The 17667-nt window shown below is 44.8% G+C and overlaps 1 protein-coding gene across 6 annotated transcripts in view; it reads right to left on the bottom strand.

The window, feature by feature from the left end:
• ABR (ABR activator of RhoGEF and GTPase) overlaps nucleotides 1–17667 on the bottom strand; it is a 289390-nt gene that overhangs the window by 116039 nt on the left and 155684 nt on the right. For all 6 annotated transcript variants that reach the window (XR_011973884.1, XM_072639879.1, XM_072639880.1 and 3 more), the window contains one exon: nucleotides 7268–7366. Coding sequence is in view for 5 of the 6 variants with exons in the window: in XM_072639879.1 (XP_072495980.1) it covers nucleotides 7268–7366 (99 nt within the window). In the remaining variant the exon portion in view is untranslated. The remainder of the gene's footprint in view (nucleotides 1–7267; nucleotides 7367–17667) is intronic.

Genomic DNA, 17667 nt, shown 5'->3' with positions numbered 1-17667 from the left:
AAAATGCTTTCCTCCAACAACCCAGAAAGTCAAAGTCTCAAGGTGTAAGGAATATGACATCTATGAAGGAAGCATGAAGAGGGGAGGGCCCATGGAATCTCATGTGGATAGAGTTGGGAGAGACTTTAGGGTCCATAGGGACCTATCTCTTTTTTTGCTTCCTGGCACCTTTTGGCACATTAATGAAACCCAGAGGCCCTTGCTCAGAATAGTGCTTTTAAATATATAAAATGAAATATGAAGAATTATAAAAGAAACTGATTCAACTGTTTATCAAATACAGTCACAAAAATTTTTTTTAAGTTCATGGACCTCAGGTTAGGAAATAAATGGCAAGTATGATTATCTACATTTCACAGAAGAAAAAACTGAGATGGGTGGATGAGAAGTGACTTGCCCCAACAGGTGGCAGGGCCAAGATTGAGGTCTAGGCCTTGGCACTCTCTGTCCTCCAGCCACAGGCTGGCTCTGCCAGGCGCCTAAGCCCCCCTGTCTCCAGGTCCCTGGAAATCTGACCTTTCACTGAAGGCCCTACACCCCTGGACCTACTCTCCCTAACAGTGAATGTGTTCTGGAGTCCGTTTGGCCGTCATTTCAACAGCCATTAAGGGGGTTCCTGTCTGTCTCCTCCAATTTCACTTTCACTAAGTTTTTTCCTGTCTGAGGAACCCTTCTAACTCCCAACTCCATTGCAGAGCCAAGAAAACTGAGCAGGCTCCCAATTCCAGGCATGCTCAAGCTCAGGCTCCAAATCCCTCAATCTCCCACAGATGACTCACCTGGGCTCCTCCCCCATCCCTGGGGAGATGCTTTCCAGAATCTTATCTAAGACAAATAAAAACCAAAGCAACAACAGGCAATCTTTACCTCCTCAAGCAGGAATTTAGTGTGGTAGACAGAAAGGGAAGCTGAGGGTGGAGGAACTGGTCACTCTGCTGTTTGCTACCTATATGATTTGGGGACAAGTCCCTTGACCTTCCGGGCCTCAGTTTCCTCATTTGTAAAACAAACGAGTCAGATCTGCTGTTGTTCTTCAATCATTTCCCATTCTTTGTGACCCATTAGGGTTTTTGTGGCACAGGTACTGGAGGGGTTTGCCATTTCCTTCTCCAGCTCATTTTACTGAGGGGGAAATGGAGGCAAATAAGGAGTTAAGTGACTTACCCAGGATCTGAAGCTGGATCTGAACTCACAAAGATGAGTTTTCCTGACTCTATTAACATTAATAGCTAACATTTACAGAGCACTATTATATGCCAGGCACTATCTAAGCGCTTTACAAATATTATCACATTTGATCTTCGCAACAATCCTGAAGGTAGGTAGGATTATTATCCCTATTTTACAGATGAGGAAGCTTAGACACACCAAGGTTCAGTGACTGAGCTAGGGTCTCACAGCTAGTGAATATCTGAGGTCAGATTTGAACTCAGGTCTTCCTACCCCCAGAGACCCCTAAGATCCCTTTAAGCTCTACACTTCTGGTCCAGTGAATAAGAATAAAAAACTTTATCCCTATGAGGCATATTGGGGAAGGACTCATATCAGAGAGGGTTTATCAGTCAATCAACCAATTAGCATTTATCAGGTTCTTATTATATACCATATAAGAGGAAATTTGGAGTCAAAAGATCTGAGTTCAAATCTCAGACCAGCCATTTAATACCTGGGGTAACCCTGGGCAAGCAAGTCACTTTCCCTCATTGGACCCCATTTTCTAAATCTGTAAAATGGGATGGAGGGGTACTGGTGGGGTAAGACTAGACAAAGGCCTCTGAGGTTCATTTAAGCTCGATATCCATGATCCTATGAAGAACAGCGTTTGTCCCATCAAGGTATTATGCTACAGAGGAAAGGATGAATTTAGAATCAGAGATTCTAAATTCAAGTTCTAGCTTTGCCATTTATGACCAAGTGCAAGCAAATCCCTCCCTTTCCTGAGGCCTCAGACTCTCCTTGTTTATAAAAAGAGGAGGTTGAATCAGATGGCCTCTAGGGGCTCTTCCACTTTGGATACCACTTACTATGAGTGTGACTTTGGGCAAATAAGCTCCCTCTTTGAGTCTAATATGCTAAAATGTTTCATTCATAAAATGAAGGGATTACACTAGATGACCCCTGGCATCCCCCCTTCCACCTCTAAATATATGATGACAATGGGAAATATATACACACAGAGATACAGACACAAACACACACATAGATATACACACACAGATACACAGACACAAACATATACACAGATACACACACACATACACACACACAGATACACAGACACAGACACAAACACGCACACAGATACACACACACAAACACAGACAGATACACAGACACAGACACAAACACACACACACACAGATACACAGACACACATCTACAAACAGATACACACAGACACACAGAGAGACACACATCCACAAACAGATACACAGACACACATACACAGATACACACACAGACACACACACACAGATACACACACAAACACACAGACACAAACACATACACAGATACACACACACATACACACAGATACACAGACACAGACACAAACACACACACAGATACACACACACAAACACAGACAGATACACAGACACAGACACAAACACACACACACAGATACACAGACACACATCTACAAACAGATACACACAGATACACAGAGAGACACACATCTACAAACAGATACATAGACACACAGACACAGATACACACACAGACACAAACACACACACAGATACATACACACAAACACACACAGATACACAGACACAGACACAAACACACACACAGATACAGATCTACAAACAGATACACACAGATACACAGACAGACACACATCCAGAAACAGATACAAAGACACACACAGACACACAGACACAGATAGATACACACACACACACACACACACACACACAGACCACAGGGCCTATATGTTTCTATCACCAAAGGTCTCCTCTGTTAGCTCATGTAAGACCGACCACACCTCGTGAGAGAAGGTCTGAAGACAGTTTCTTTTTTGGGAACAAGAAAGAAACCACTACCCAGTCCTCAATGAAAAGAATCCCTCAAGTCACCCAGTGACTCACTAGAAGGGCCAGGAAGAGGAATTAGCGTTTCAAGCCTCCAGATCCACTTCAGTCTCCACCTGAATGGGGAAGGCTTTGCTACCCACCTGCAGAGATAGGGAACAGGAGAGAATGGATGCCCTCCCCCCCAAACCCACATGGAAGCTAACCAGTGTCCCCACAGGGCACCGCTAAGAGGCCCAAAGACCTGGTTCCTCATAGACGCTCTGTCTGGGGAGAAAGGGGAAGATGTGGAGGCTGTCCCAGCTGCTGTTCACATGAGCAGGCCTCAGGCTAGTCACTGGGAAACAGCAGAGAATGGCCAAAGGAAGCAGGAACAGGGGCTCCAAGGGCCTCACGTGGTTCTCCTTTTGAACTAGCATGGAGAGAACCCTCAGCTGGACCTGTATACTTGGGATCTGGTGCCTTTATTTCTCTTTCTCTTTTTTTTTTTTAATAGTAAGTTTTTCTTGATGTCCCCCCCCACCTTTCTGTTTAACACCATCATAATTTTCCCTGGTATCCCTCAACCACCCAGAGAGGAAGCCTACCTAATAAATAATATCCTTAAAGACAAGAAGAATAAAAAGAGGAGAAATTCAGTATAACCGATCAATATATTTGAAAAAGTTTGAAAATATGTGCAATTGTACCCATTGTGGACCTCCCCAAAGGGTGCACCTTGGGGCTTCCAGGGCAGTTTCTGAATGGTACAAGGGAAAGGATTCCTCTGTGTCTTTTAAGTATTCCAGCACTCTTGGAGCCATTACATCACTTCTGCCCTTACAGCATTCCCAGGCAGGGAAAGAGCTAGGATGATCTCCCTCACCAAGTCTACAAGGGGAGGAACTGAGGGCCAGAAGAGCAAAATAACTGGTTCAGGCTTGGGATTTCGGCTGAGGATCAAATGAGCTAAGAATACATAGAGCACTTAATATATAACATAATATATCAGTGAAGTCCTTCCTCCCCCTCCTCCCTCCTTCCCTTCTTCTCTCCCTCCCTCCCTCCTCCCCTTTCCTTCTTCCCCTGCCCTATAATATATGCTCTGCTGACCTCTTGCTGTTGCTCATAAAGGACACTCTGTCCCCCATTTCTGTGCCAGGAGAGACTCCAACTATCCTCTCTCTCTCTCTCTCTCTCTCTCTCTCTCTCTCTCTCTCTCTCTCTCTCTCTCTCTCTCTCTCTCTCTCTCTCTCTCTCTCTCTCTCTCTCTGCCTCTGAGAATCCCAGCTTTCCCTCAAGACTCAGCTCAAACTCCACCTGCAGGAGTAGGCCCTTTCCAGCCTGAGCTGGAAGACCACCTTCCATCTACTGGGCACACACCTATGTATTTATATATCTGTCTCCTCCATTAGAATGTATGCTGCTTGAGACTATTTCATGCTTGGCACAAAATGAGCGTTTTAATAAGCACTTGCTGATGGACTGATTCTTCCCAGCAACATTTGGAGGCTGAATGGAGTCTACCTGGGAGGGTCCCCCAATTCTCCAAGACATTCCAGTCACTGGGACTTCTTAGCTCCAGGCCCAAGGTTTCCACAGCCTCTCCTCCCCCATCAGGCCAAGGCTGAGCCCCCCTGCCATCATCCTCTCTCCTAGCTGGCTGCAGTTATTGTGTTCAAATGTGCACGGTCTTATCTTCCCCTGGCATCCAGGCTGCCCGCCCCAAGCTCAACAGGAACCTGGAACATACAAGATTGCTTAATCCCTAAAACAGTCAGAAATTCCCCAACCCCCTGCACCCCAGGGCAGGGACAAAGAAACAAGGAAGCACTCATTTCCCCACAAGTCTGTGCGTGTGTGCCTGTGTGTGTGTGTGTGTGTGTGTGTGTGTGTGTGTGTGTGTGTGGCATCCCCCCCACCACAAGTACAAACACAACCCCCCAGCACTAAGAGTACTCTCATAACCAGAAAGTGTGAAGACAACATTCAGACCATGTGGAAGGACACATAAAGGGTCAGAAGACAGAGGAGAAAGAGCCGGCCCAGAGGGGCTGCTCCTCTTCCCCCTTAAAAGCACATCCCAAGCCTCACTCCCGACCTGGTCAATGATACGTGAGCTCTGTGGGCAACAATGGAGCAAGATGCAGGGTGCTGGTTAACCCTCTGGAGTCTGTGCCAGACACCTGCCCACTTCCCCTTACCACAGATACAGCCTAACAAGCAGACACTGAGGCTGCCAGGCTGGAGAGAGGAGGATGCAGGAGCCAGTACCTCTGCTCACTCATGCAGGGTCGTGTGAGTGTGTGCATGTGGGGGAGGGAGAGGGGGAGAGGAAGAGGGAGAGGGAGAGAGAGAGAGAGGAAGAGACAGATAGACAGACAGACAGTGGCCTCTAGGTCTTATGGGGGGAGATGAAGTAGGGAAAACAGGAAATAAAACAACCTCTGTACAGACCATGTCAGCATGAAGGGGCCAGACAAATGGAAAGAGACCTGCTGGCAGATGAGGACCAGGCAGAGGCCCTAAGAGTGATCCCTCTGGATAAAGAAGTCACCATGTCTCCCTTTAGAAGAAGTTCACATGCGCAGACCCAGACTAGCACCCGGTGACACTGTCCCCTAGCACACAGTGAGGGAATCTATCCAAGCCTGACAGAGCAAAGAAGAGTGACAGAGTTGGAGCCAGAGAACCTAGCTTTGAATTTGGGACTTTGGGAGGGTCCTGAACAGCCACAAGGTCAGAGTTCTGGAGCAGGACAGGACCTCAGAAATCACTGAATCCCACTCTCTCTCTCCCTCTCCTTTTCTTTTCTTCTCTCTCTCTTTTTCATATCATATAAAAAACACTAAGGCCCAAGGAGTTTAAATGACTTGCCCAAGGTCACTCAAGCAGTAAGTCACAAATGGCAGGATCTGAACCCAGATCCTGACTCCAGAGACAGTGATTTTGTTACTGTGCCATGGTGCCTAATGAGCCTCCTCAACCATAAGATAAAGGAATTAGACTCAAATTCCTCCCAGTTCTGAGATGCTATGACTTAAAAAGCATAAGAAGTAGTGGGGGAAGTAGAGAGGGCCCTGACTTGGGCCTCAGGGAGGTCTGGGTTCAAACCCCACTTCAGACACTACAAGCTACTGGACTCTGGCCTCCATCTCATCATCTAGAAAATGAGGAAACTGGACTCAGTGACCAATGATCCCATAAAAGCAAGATCTAAGGTCCCTTATGCCAACCTTCAGAGAAGTCACTGGGGCTCCCCAACCAAGAGCAGATTGGACAACATTGCTAGCCAGCACCTCCATACCCTGTTCAGCCATGCCCTGGGGCAGAGAGCAAGTCCTAGGGCAGAGAGCAGGCCCTGTGAATCACAGGGCACCCTCCTCAGGAGCACACAGAACAAGGGCTCACTCTGTCTCCCAACTAGGAGCTGGTGTCTGTCAGTCTATTTCTGCATTTATTCTTTATTATCACTCTTCTTTTGGTCATCACTGTGTCTTACACTGAAAACCCCAGAGCAGAGGATGACTTTCGCCTCCATGATTCTCCACAGCATCTGGGCACAGCTAAAACATGTTCTTTGGTGCCCATGCCACCCATCAGGATGGGCAGGGTGGTGCTGTGGATAGTGAACTGGCCTTGGAGTCCTCAGGGCTGAGTTCATTCGTAGCTCCCAGGGAAGACCTTTCACCAATGAAATCACTGCCCAAATTAGGATGGTGCTTATAACTTCTTAAAAAGCTCTTCTAATTATTGACTCATCTGATCATCACAACCACCCCGTCAAGTAGACAGGAGAGTACAGGCAGCATCTCCATTTGGAGATGAGGATGCATGGGCACTTAGAGATGAAGTCATTTTCTTAAAGCCCCAAGAGGCAGTGGTGGGTGGGGAAGAAAAGGGCAGCCAGGCAGACTTGCTGAAGCCTAGGCCACTCCTCTGGTTCCTCCAATCCTAGAAAGGGGGCCCTGCCTCCAGCCTGCCTACTGCTCAAGCAGAAGCAAAGACCTGGCCTACTCACCCTTCCCCCCCTTAATCAGAGAAGACTTTGGCTTCCTAGGCCTGGAGACAATGAAAGCATTGGGGATAGTAGGCACAGGCCCATCCAAGGTGTGTGTACGGAACCAGCTAGTCAGACAGAGAATGTCTCTCCTCTCTCCCTCTCCCCTCTTGACTCTACATTCCATTTCCAAAAGCAAAGTGGCGCAATCAGACCACAGAGGGGCTCTGAGGACCCCAAGGGGACTCACCAGCAGCAGTGCTTCCAGCTGGTTGATATAAATCTCTTCACTTGCTAGGAATCCAGAGAGAACCAGCTTCCTCATTTCCAGTCCTTTCCCCGCCTCCACCTGAGGGGGAGAAAAAAAAAACACAACAAAGCAGCTCATGAGTAGAAAGGTTAAAAAAATCATTAGGTGACAGGCAGTTTCCCTGAGCTGATTCCTCGGGACATCCTGCTCCAAGGATCCACAGCCAGACTTCCTTAACCTCTGATAGAATCCTCATTTCTCCGGAGGGCTCTGTTCCCAAGTGGATGCCAAAGTTTTTAAGGCTCTGCTTTGAACAGGGCTCAGTGAAGGAACTGGATGACTTCATCAACTTCTGAAGTTAAAAAAAAGGAGTGGTGATGAGGTAGTATTAACTAACCCAGGATAGAGTACTTCACTTTTCTAGAGTCTCAGTTTCTTCATCTATAAAATGATGGTTTTAAGGTCCCCTCCATCTCTAAATCTAAGCTCCTAGGATCCTATAAACCTGAATTTCCTGGACTCTTCCACTCTCCAAATATCTCATTCTTTCCTGTCACTAGAAAGGAGCTGCTTTTAGCTGAAATCAGAAGTGGTCAATGTCACGGCAACAGGAATCAACTCACAAACTCTACAAAGGATCAGGAAATTAGAGAATTAATAAATAGGGTCACTGGGTCATAGGGTTTAGAGGTAGATGAGGTTTATTTAGCCTAGCTCTCTCATTTTACAGATGAAGAAACTGAGTGAGGCCCAGAGAGGGGTGATGCAATCTACCCCAAGCTACTGCTTCAAAGTGTGATTGCACGTTAACACTAGTTATTCTGGGGAAACTAAGGCGTCCCAGGTGTCAGTGGAGTGAGCAGGTTTGGGAAGACAATAACAACAGTGAGTCCCAGGAGGATTAAGGTATCTTCTGATTCAACTAATTTCTTTTTTAAAGATTTCCATTTCTAAATTCAACATTTAGGTTGCTCAGTAATCAATATTTTATTTTCATATCTTCATTTCACTGGGATGATTTTCTAGAGGATGTTACCACTCAACACAGGGAAAAGAACTCTGAATTTGTAGCCAGAGGACCTGTATTCAAATTCTGCCTCTGCTATTAACTGCCAATATGGCCTTGGATCAATTTAACCTCATTGGGCCTCAGCTTCCTCATCTGTAAAATGAGGCCTCTGAGGCTCCTTCCACATCCCCATCTAGGATCCTCTGAGATCTGATCTCAACTATGCCTTGTGTTCCTGGCTTTCCAGGTCAGGGAAATGCAGGGGCAGAATATCTGACAGTAGGAGCTACCGCTTGGACCCTTTAGGCTCTCAACCTGGAGGCCTGAATTCTGTTTGCATCCTGGACCCCTCTGGCAGTCAAGTCTGGCGAGCCTATGGGCCCCCTCTCAGAATCATGTTCTTAAAATGTATAAAATAAAATACACAGGATTACCAAAGAGATCAATATATTAAAATACAGTTATTAAGATATAGATTTTTTTTAAGTTTATGGTGAAGAATTTATACTTTACAGGGTGGGAGGGAAAGAGCAACCAGCTCTTGGAACAACCAAAATCTCTGGATGAACCTTAGCCAATGGTCTCATACCAAGAAGTAATAATGGTCTCTCCAAGGGGACAGCTCTCAAGCGTCACAAACAGACTGCAGGTGAACAGTGTCACCAGACCCCCCCCCCCCCCAAAGTGTCAGATTTGTTCTTCATGATTCCCCAACCCAAGCCTTCTAAAGTGACACTCACTCTCCTTCTCTGGGAATTGACAAGACTATGGCTTTGACTCCATTCAGCTTCCTGCTCCCTAGGTGAAACCTATGGATAAACCCCCAAATCCATAGCACTCCTTCTGCCTAAAATTACTGTCATTGCTGTTTTTGTTGTTAAAGTTACCATTAAATAAGCCTGTGGGTAAAACTGAACATCTATACCACTATCATTATTATATTATTACAATTAATATATCATTATACTGGCTAGCGTTTACACAATACCTACTACATGCTAAGTGCTTCCCAATTATTATCTCATTTGATCCTTACAACAAGCCTGGGAGGTTCAGTGCAGTTATTAACCCCATTTTACAAATGAGGGGACTGAGGCAAATAGAGGTTAAGTGACTTGTCTAAAGTCACGCAGTAAGTGTCTGAAACTAGATCTGAACTCATATCTTCCTGATTCCAGACCCAGTGCTTTGTCTACTATGCTATCTAGGCCACTGATCCCTGGCTGAGCTCTGGTGTTTTGTCCAGGAAACCATATGTGATTTAATTATATTCAAGTCTGGCCAGCAGGCAGGCAGTCCTCATTGCAAGTATGGTGAAATTCACCACCAGTAGGCTGGCCCCGACATAATGAATTCTTCTTCCATGGCAATCCATGAAACAATGAGAAATTTTAAAATAGTCCTTAGTCCTAGGAGGCCCTCCTATTCCCCCAGGGATGGTGGTGAAATAGTACAAATAACCCACTTTTTAGACATTCTATGAAAAGAAAGGCAGTATGGTATGCAGTGTGGCTGAAAGTTGGCGTCAGAACTGAGAAGAACTGGTTCAAGTCTTGACTCAGACATATCCAGTCCCTTCTCTGAGTTCCAGGCAATTCTCTAGGCCTCAGGCCGAAGTGCCCAATTCCAGTGAGCCACTATTGCTACAAAAATTAACTTAAACAGAGGACAGGTAGAGGGACTAGACCTGTGATTTCAATGCTATAGAGAACACCAAGATGAGGAACACCACCACCACTCTATCCCCTCCCCCACCCCACGGCTTCACACCTTCTAGGCAGAAGAGCTGCCCAGAGGGCCAAAAGCTTAAGTGATCTGTCCAAGGTCACACAGCCCATATGAGTCAAGAGTTTGGACTGGAACTCAAGCCTTGCTAATTTTGGGCCAGCTCTCTAGCCATTAGGTCATATTTATCTATAGGTACTCTCAATCTGACCTCTTGGTCCAATGACCAATAACTGGCATACTATTACAAGAACTAAACAGCATCAATGCTGAAATTCTCATTCTGAATGGATTAATGTCATTAAGAGGATGTGCCAGGCCCTGTACCTTTATCAGGTGGGATAAACTCTGAGTTAAAGAATCCATCAAAGATGTAAACCAGGTAATTGGAAGTCCAACTTTGGGGGATATTTGTGCTCATCAGAGCTGTGCAAAATGAAGTTAAGAGCACAGGCATCTACATCTATTGTGGAATATAGAGAAGAGAAAGTCTATGCGGTCCACCTTCATAGAGCCCCAGGCCTGGTGTCAAGAAGATCTAAGTTCAAATCCGGTCTTAGACACTTCCTAGCTGTGTGACCCTGGACAAGTCACTTTACCTTGTTTGCCTCACTTTCCTCACCTGTAAAATGAGCCAGAGAAGGAAATGGCAAACCACTCCAGTATCTCCACCAAGAAGACTCCAAAGGGGGTCATGAAGAATGGGACATGACTGAACAACAACAACCCCTTATTCTTTCATCGTCAGTGATGTCCATGAGAAGGGGAATATAAAAGATGGGGCAAAATCTTTCAGAAAATATATTTTAAGAAAGAAAGAAAGCAAAGTTTTAAAAACTACTCAGTAGCCTCATGTAGTATGAGTACTTTCTTCCAGAAGAGAATTGGAAGGCACCAAGCATTGCAAAAATGAAACTGACTTTAACTTAACAGACAGGAAATTGCTGATGATTATTAACATCAGTCATATAGACATCAGCTGCCTGGGCACAGTCAGCCCACTGACTAGTTAGAGAGAGGAAAGGTTTGTCTGCATCTAATTAGAAAAGAAGCTTGAAGATGAGAAGGTGCCGTGAACAACTGCTATCTAACCTCTAAATGAGTCTTTGAAATGGAAACGTGGAAAAGGGGGAAAGGAAAAGATAAGGACATGGATGATCACTATTTTCTGAAAGAATTTAACCCAAATGTCATAAGGAGGAGGCCAAAGGAGCCCAGAAACCACCGTGGCTGGCAAACCTCCTGTTAACCTCTGGGCCAAGGGAAAAGACAGAGCAGTCAAGGACAAAACAGATTTAGAATGGGGACACATGGGTGAAACCATCCAGAGGATGATGGCAGAAGATCACAAGTATCTCATAAAAGATCCAAAAGCAATGAGGATGAAAATAAATTCTCCAGGAAGCTGGACTGGAGACTCCACTGCAACACATCATCCCACCATCCCAAGGGCATTTATTCATACACAACATTGGTAGAAGGGCAACAAACACAAAATGGAACAGATCTGTTAGTGTTTCACACTGGATGACCTCTCAGGTCCCTCCCCACTTGAAATCTATCATGCTATGAACCTACAGGAGTGGGATAGGAAACTCCCAGGTGAGGAAGCTCCCTCTCTTTTCAACATCTAGTCAGAAAGTTGCCTAGAGCAGGGCTTCTTAAACTTTTTACACTTGTGACCCCTTCAGTGTTTCTTAAACTGTGGGTCATGACCCCATGTGGGGTTTAAGAAGTGATGGCTAAAGCATTATGACGGACTTGCTGTAAATATTACAGGAAGGACTTGAACCCAGGCATTCCTAACTCTGAGGCCAGGTCTCTGATCACAACAGCACACTATCTCTCTGCATTTCTAAACTGATCAGCCCTGTGCTTAACACAGCGCCTGGCATACAGTAGGTATATATGAAATGTTTCTTGATTGACTGATTTATTTTCATTGTCAGTGGATCTTTAGAACATGGACAAGGGTCCTATGGATTAAAAGAACAGAAAATACTTAGAGTTGAAAGGGAACTCAGTGCCAGCTAATCCAATCCTCTCATTTTCAAGTTGAGAAAACTGAGGCCCAGAGTGGGTAAGTGATTTGCTCAATATCCCACCACAGTTAATGAGAAGAGCTAGAATTGGAACCTGGGTCCTTTGACTCCAAACTCCAAATACTTTCCACTGTCTCAGGATGCCTCTTTGAGACAGCACCAATGGGCTGTGATCTAGAAGGGGTGATCACAGAGACACTGAACACACAGATCCCAAGATCAATACTATTTCGTTCCCTACTTCACCTCCAGAGATTCACAAATGCTCTAAAACCCCCTTCAGAACCACACAGCAGCATTTCCTGAGGCGACCCAAACTGCCTCCTTGGCCTTCCTGTCCAGTTTCGGAACTGGTACCATTGATCATTCTCGCACTTAGGAAGATTTGATTCCTTAAAATCAGACTCCTTTCTCTCCCTGTCCCTTATAGGAGCCTGATAGATTCTTCCTCTGTGAGGAAGCTCACATCTGTCTTTCTCATCACTGACCTTATCACCTCATGCCCGATAATACTGCAATAACTTCTTTTAAAAAAATGCAATTTTTATATTGTCATTCTGAACTTGATAACCATCAACAGATACTTGCATATCCTTATACAAAGAAAAGACAAAGAGGCTTGTATAGGAAATCAGGAATCTCTAGTACATAGCTTGCTTTACCACTGCTCTCTCTGCCTTCAGTCTCCCCATTCCAATACATCTTACACAATGCCAGTAGGTTACTCTTTTTAAAAGACCAACTGCACTCCTTTTATGGCAGCAAAAGACTGCAAACAGAGTAGACACCCATCCACTGAGGAATGGATATTATTCACAAATAATGAATGAAATGAATATTACTGTGCTCCCAAAAGATAACTATGAAGAATCCAGAGAAGTATGAGAAGCCTTGCCTGGACTGATTCGAAGAAATGGAAACAAATCACCTACATGTATGAAAGCATAGCAGGTCTTTTTGTACTGACAAAAAACTGGAAATCTAGGAGATGTCCATCAACTGAGCTAAAGGCTGAACAAATTATGGCACATGAATACCACTGGACTATATGGAACGATGAAAGGGATGGGTTTAGAGATACCTGAGGAGATATGTATAAACTGATGCAAAATGAAATGAATCAGGAAAACAATTCATAACAACAACACAGTAAAGATAAATAACTTTGAAAGACTTAATAACTCTCACTGATGCAATGGCCATCTAGGATTGCAGAGAATCCAACATGGAGGTTACCCACTTCCTGCCAGAGGGGTATAGATTCAGGGTTCAAAATGAGACATATACTTTTGGATATGGACAATACAGGAATTTGTTTTCTTTCTACATGGTTGTTACAAGAACTTTTTTTTGTTTCAAATGGGGGGGAGAGAAAATAAATGTTTGTTAATTGAAAAATAAAAGGAAAAATGTCCAAAAGGAAGGAAGCAGAACCAGGAAAGTTATAAGTACAATGACCACAAAAAGGCAAAAGGAAAGAAAAATTAAGTTAATCACCAAATAGTTATAATGACCAAGCTTGTTTCTGAACAAAAATATATGAGAATTCACCTTCTTCAGGACCTTGCAGAACTGGGGGGCTATGGATATGGAGCACTGCATATATTGTGGATTTTGGTTAACAAGGTGTTGTTAATTTTACTGGTTCAGCTTCTCCCACCTTTCTGTTTTACTCCTTGTGGCAAGACAGAACTGCCTGGTTGGTGAAAAGAAAAGGACTATTGTGGGAAAATAGAGATGATGGGAAAATTTTTCAAAACAATTTTAAAAAATAATAAACAGCCAGCTGCACATGCTTTATCCCCTCCTCAAAAACCTTCTCTGGTTCCCCACGGCTTTCAGGATAAAGGGCAAACTTTTCTTTAGCTTGGTATTTAAGGTATGCCACCATCTGGCTCAAACTTTATTTAATTCCAAAAGGATTTGCCAGGGGTTTTACTACGTGCAAGAAGCAAAGCTGAGAAGGACCAGGAATGTCTCCGGTTCAGTGGTCCAGACTTTATTCTACTGGCAATGAGGCAAATGAAGGCTTTTGGGCCTGGCTGTGATGTGAGCAGAGGAGTGTATCAATCAATCCCTGAGCATTTATTAAGTACCAACAATGTGTATGGACATACACAAAAGAAGCAGAACAGTCCTTGTGCCCTTCAAAAGGTTTGCATTATTATGAGGGGAGACAACTCTCTCTCTCTCTCTCTCTCTCTCACACACACACACACACACACACACACACACACACACACACACACACACACACACACACACACACACACCCCTCACTGGCATGAGGAGAAGACTTTGGCAGTTTAGAATGGAATGGAAGGAGACATAAAAAACTTTGTCCAGGTGAGAAGAGATGAAAGCCTGAACTAGGGATGCCAGAATCAGCACAGGAAGGAAGGAACTGACCATAGACAGAGGCTGAGTGACAGGGAAGAGTCTGAGATGACTATGAGATCTGGGGAGGGGCTGGCAGGGAGGGTGATGGTGCCCTCAAAAGAAACAGTCATTGAACAGGAAGGGTTTAAGGGAGGAGGACGTGGAGAGAGATGAGGTCAGCGTGGTGTGTATTAGGCTTGAAAAAATGGCAGATCATCAAGCAAGATTAGAAGCTTGGGGCTAGAGACATAAATATGGGTGTCGTGTCCAGAGGTGATAACTGAAACTATGGGAGGTGATGAGAGCATGCAGGGACAGGAATACAGAGGAGCTCTCCAAGAGCACTGCTCAGTACAGACCTTTGCCCCCAGAGGGATTGAATCTACCAATGATATGCTCTACATAATTCTCTTGGAAGGCAGTATCACAGGGGATCATTAAGATTCCAAATTTTAGAACTGGAAGAGACCTCAGAGACCATCTTGGTTGAACCTCTTATTTCCCAGAGGAGGAAATGGTAAGCCAACAGCTAGGTCCATGTCCTGCTTCTGCCCTGTAGGGGTCGGGTGACCCTGGGTAAATTACTTAGCCTTTCGATGCCCCAGGCAACTCTGTAAGGTAGTCACATTTCAGAGCAAGTGCTGGCCTGCATTGGTAGAGCAAGATTCCCCATTGGGAATCCCCAGTGTCAGTGAAATCCCAGGTCTGTTCTCTCTCCCCCAAATTCAATCATTTAATGAACATTTACTGAGCACCTACCATGTTCCAGGTACTGAGCTACTGCTATGCCTTTGGTTACACTCTTATTTATGCCTAGAATGCCCTACTATGGGACTAGGAAGGTCCTTTAACCGCTGTGGTTCTTAATTTCCTTACTATAAACTGAGGGATTTGGCCTAGATGGCCACCTGTCTGGAACGCCCTCCTTCTTCATCTCCCCCTCCTGGGCTCCTTTAAGGCCCAGATGAAGTCCCTACCTTCTACAAGCCTTTTCCCAGCCTGCTCTAGCTTGCTGCCTTCCCTCCACTGACTGCCTCTCAATGAATCCTCATTGGAGTTGTTTGGGAGTCATCTCCCCTTTCCACTGTGAGCTCCTTGAGAGCAGGGACTGCCTTGTGCCTTTCTCTGTATGCCCAGTGCTTAGCACAATGCCTGGCATGGAGTAGGAGCTTAATAAACGTATATTGACTGACTGGGTGACTGCCATTTAGGTCTGTATCTTGTGTCCTCAGCAATCATTCCCTCTTCTGGAGCTCTGAAGCTCAGTGGCCTCGGGTTTCATACTAAACCCTGGCCACCTTGTATCACTGATTTGGACACTTTGTTTCCTCAGCAGTCTAGCACACTGACCTACATACAGGAAGCTCCATCAAACGTCGGCTACTACTGTTGCCACTGCTGGGAAAAGGATTCACAGGGCCACAGATTGAGAACTAAAAGGGACCTCAGAGCTCCACTGAGTCCCAGTAAAGCTGATGCCTGCAGGGGCTGGGCTAAGCAGCATGTCCAGGGTCATGCTAACACAGCCAGAATTCAAACAAGAAATGTTTATCAATAAGCTCTCAGAAAAAGAGGGGGAATGTTTTCTCCATCACGTTCTTAAGTCTAGACAATAAGAACAATAAATCAGGCCAAGCTGTAGTATTTGTTGATACTAAGTGTAAATGCTTACACTGAAAATTTAACAATTGGCTCCAGGTGGCTCCAGCAAACTCCTACCCAGGTTCCTTGGATTCCAAATCCAGAGCTCCTTAAATTGTATAAAGTCCTCTGTCTGGCACATAAAGACCTTCCCAGCCTGGCCCCTTCCTATCCCAGTCTTCTTATGCTTTATGATTCAGCTACCCTGGCCTACTGGCTGTTCTTCACATAAGATGCTCAATTTCCCAATTCTGCACCTTTTTGATACCTAGCCCCCCTACCTGGAATGCCCGCCTCCTTTACCTTCAACTCTTAGCTTCCCTGGCTTCTTTTTAAGACTCTGTTCAAATTCCATCTCAGCAGGAGGCCTGTCCTGGTCCCATTCCTCCCCCCTCTCTCTTGCCTAACAGATTACTTTCCATTCTCTCTCTCTCTCTCTATAAAAAAAACCCAAAATGTATCTTGTTCTGGTCCCTAACCATCCAACACTTCTAGTCAGCATAGTAAATTTTCTAGGTAGCCAGAATAAAGGGCCAATGATAGGAAATAAGACAGCAAAAGGGAACCTGGAAGTCACCTCCACACAGTCCCAAAGATTGAAGGAACATAATTTACAAATTGTATCATATATTAACCAACATTCACATCCTAGTCATATGTGCTGAATAAGGGGAAAGAAAGTATCTAAGCGCTGCTTGTGTTCTGGTCCTGTGATATGGGAATTCCAGACAAAACCCAGACCCCCGCAGCTCCAGACAGACCAGAGAACATCAGAAAGCTGCCGACAACAGCGATGACGACTTTCAAGTTTTACCAATAACCAAGATGCATATTAATAAGCTAATCCCAAGGTGGCACAGAGAGGAGCTGGTCTGTTTTCCCCCAAATGAGATCTCAAACTCCTGCCCTGCCCCCACTCCCCACCTCTTCCCTCTCCTTTGGGTCCATGCTGCTGAGAACTCCCAACTCAAATCTGAGGTTATGGGAGGAATTCTTTCTGCCTCATCCCCCTCCCCATGCTCTTCCCCATCCCTGCCAGCCTTTCTTCACCACTCCATCTTGCCCCATGCGGTCTGTCTTTGTCTTGCTTTTTGCCTCTTATCTCTGTTTTCTGTGCTTTTTGCCCCCGTATCTTCTGTGTTTAAGTGGAATTGCTGCCCAATTTCCCACTGCCAAGTATAATCTTTCCCGGACAGTACCCAAAGAACTGGGAATGCCTGCCTTATTTCCTACATGAATGATCAATTCAGTGTGTGTGTGTGTGTGTGGGGGGGGGTACACTGCTGTTTGCAGGTTGTCTCCCCCATTAATAGACGAGGGACTGTTTTGGCCTTTCTTTGTGCCTCCAGAGCTTAGCACAAGGCCTGGTACACAGTAAGCACCTAATAAATGCTTTTTGGCCAACTATACTACAGTGACTCTCAATTCAACAAATACTGTCTCATAATATTTAATATTCTATTATATAACACTGTAGACAGATACATATACATATGTAGAAATATAAATATATCCACATAAAGATAAATTTAGATGAAGACATATATACACACATATTTTATGTCTACATACATACCTACACATTTATTATACGTACAATATTT

This window comes from Notamacropus eugenii, chromosome 2 (assembly GCF_028372415.1).
Source record: "Notamacropus eugenii isolate mMacEug1 chromosome 2, mMacEug1.pri_v2, whole genome shotgun sequence".
Taxonomy (NCBI): domain Eukaryota; kingdom Metazoa; phylum Chordata; class Mammalia; order Diprotodontia; family Macropodidae; genus Notamacropus; species Notamacropus eugenii.
Note: the sequence above shows the minus strand (reverse complement) of the source record. Positions and strands in the feature narration are given on the sequence as shown.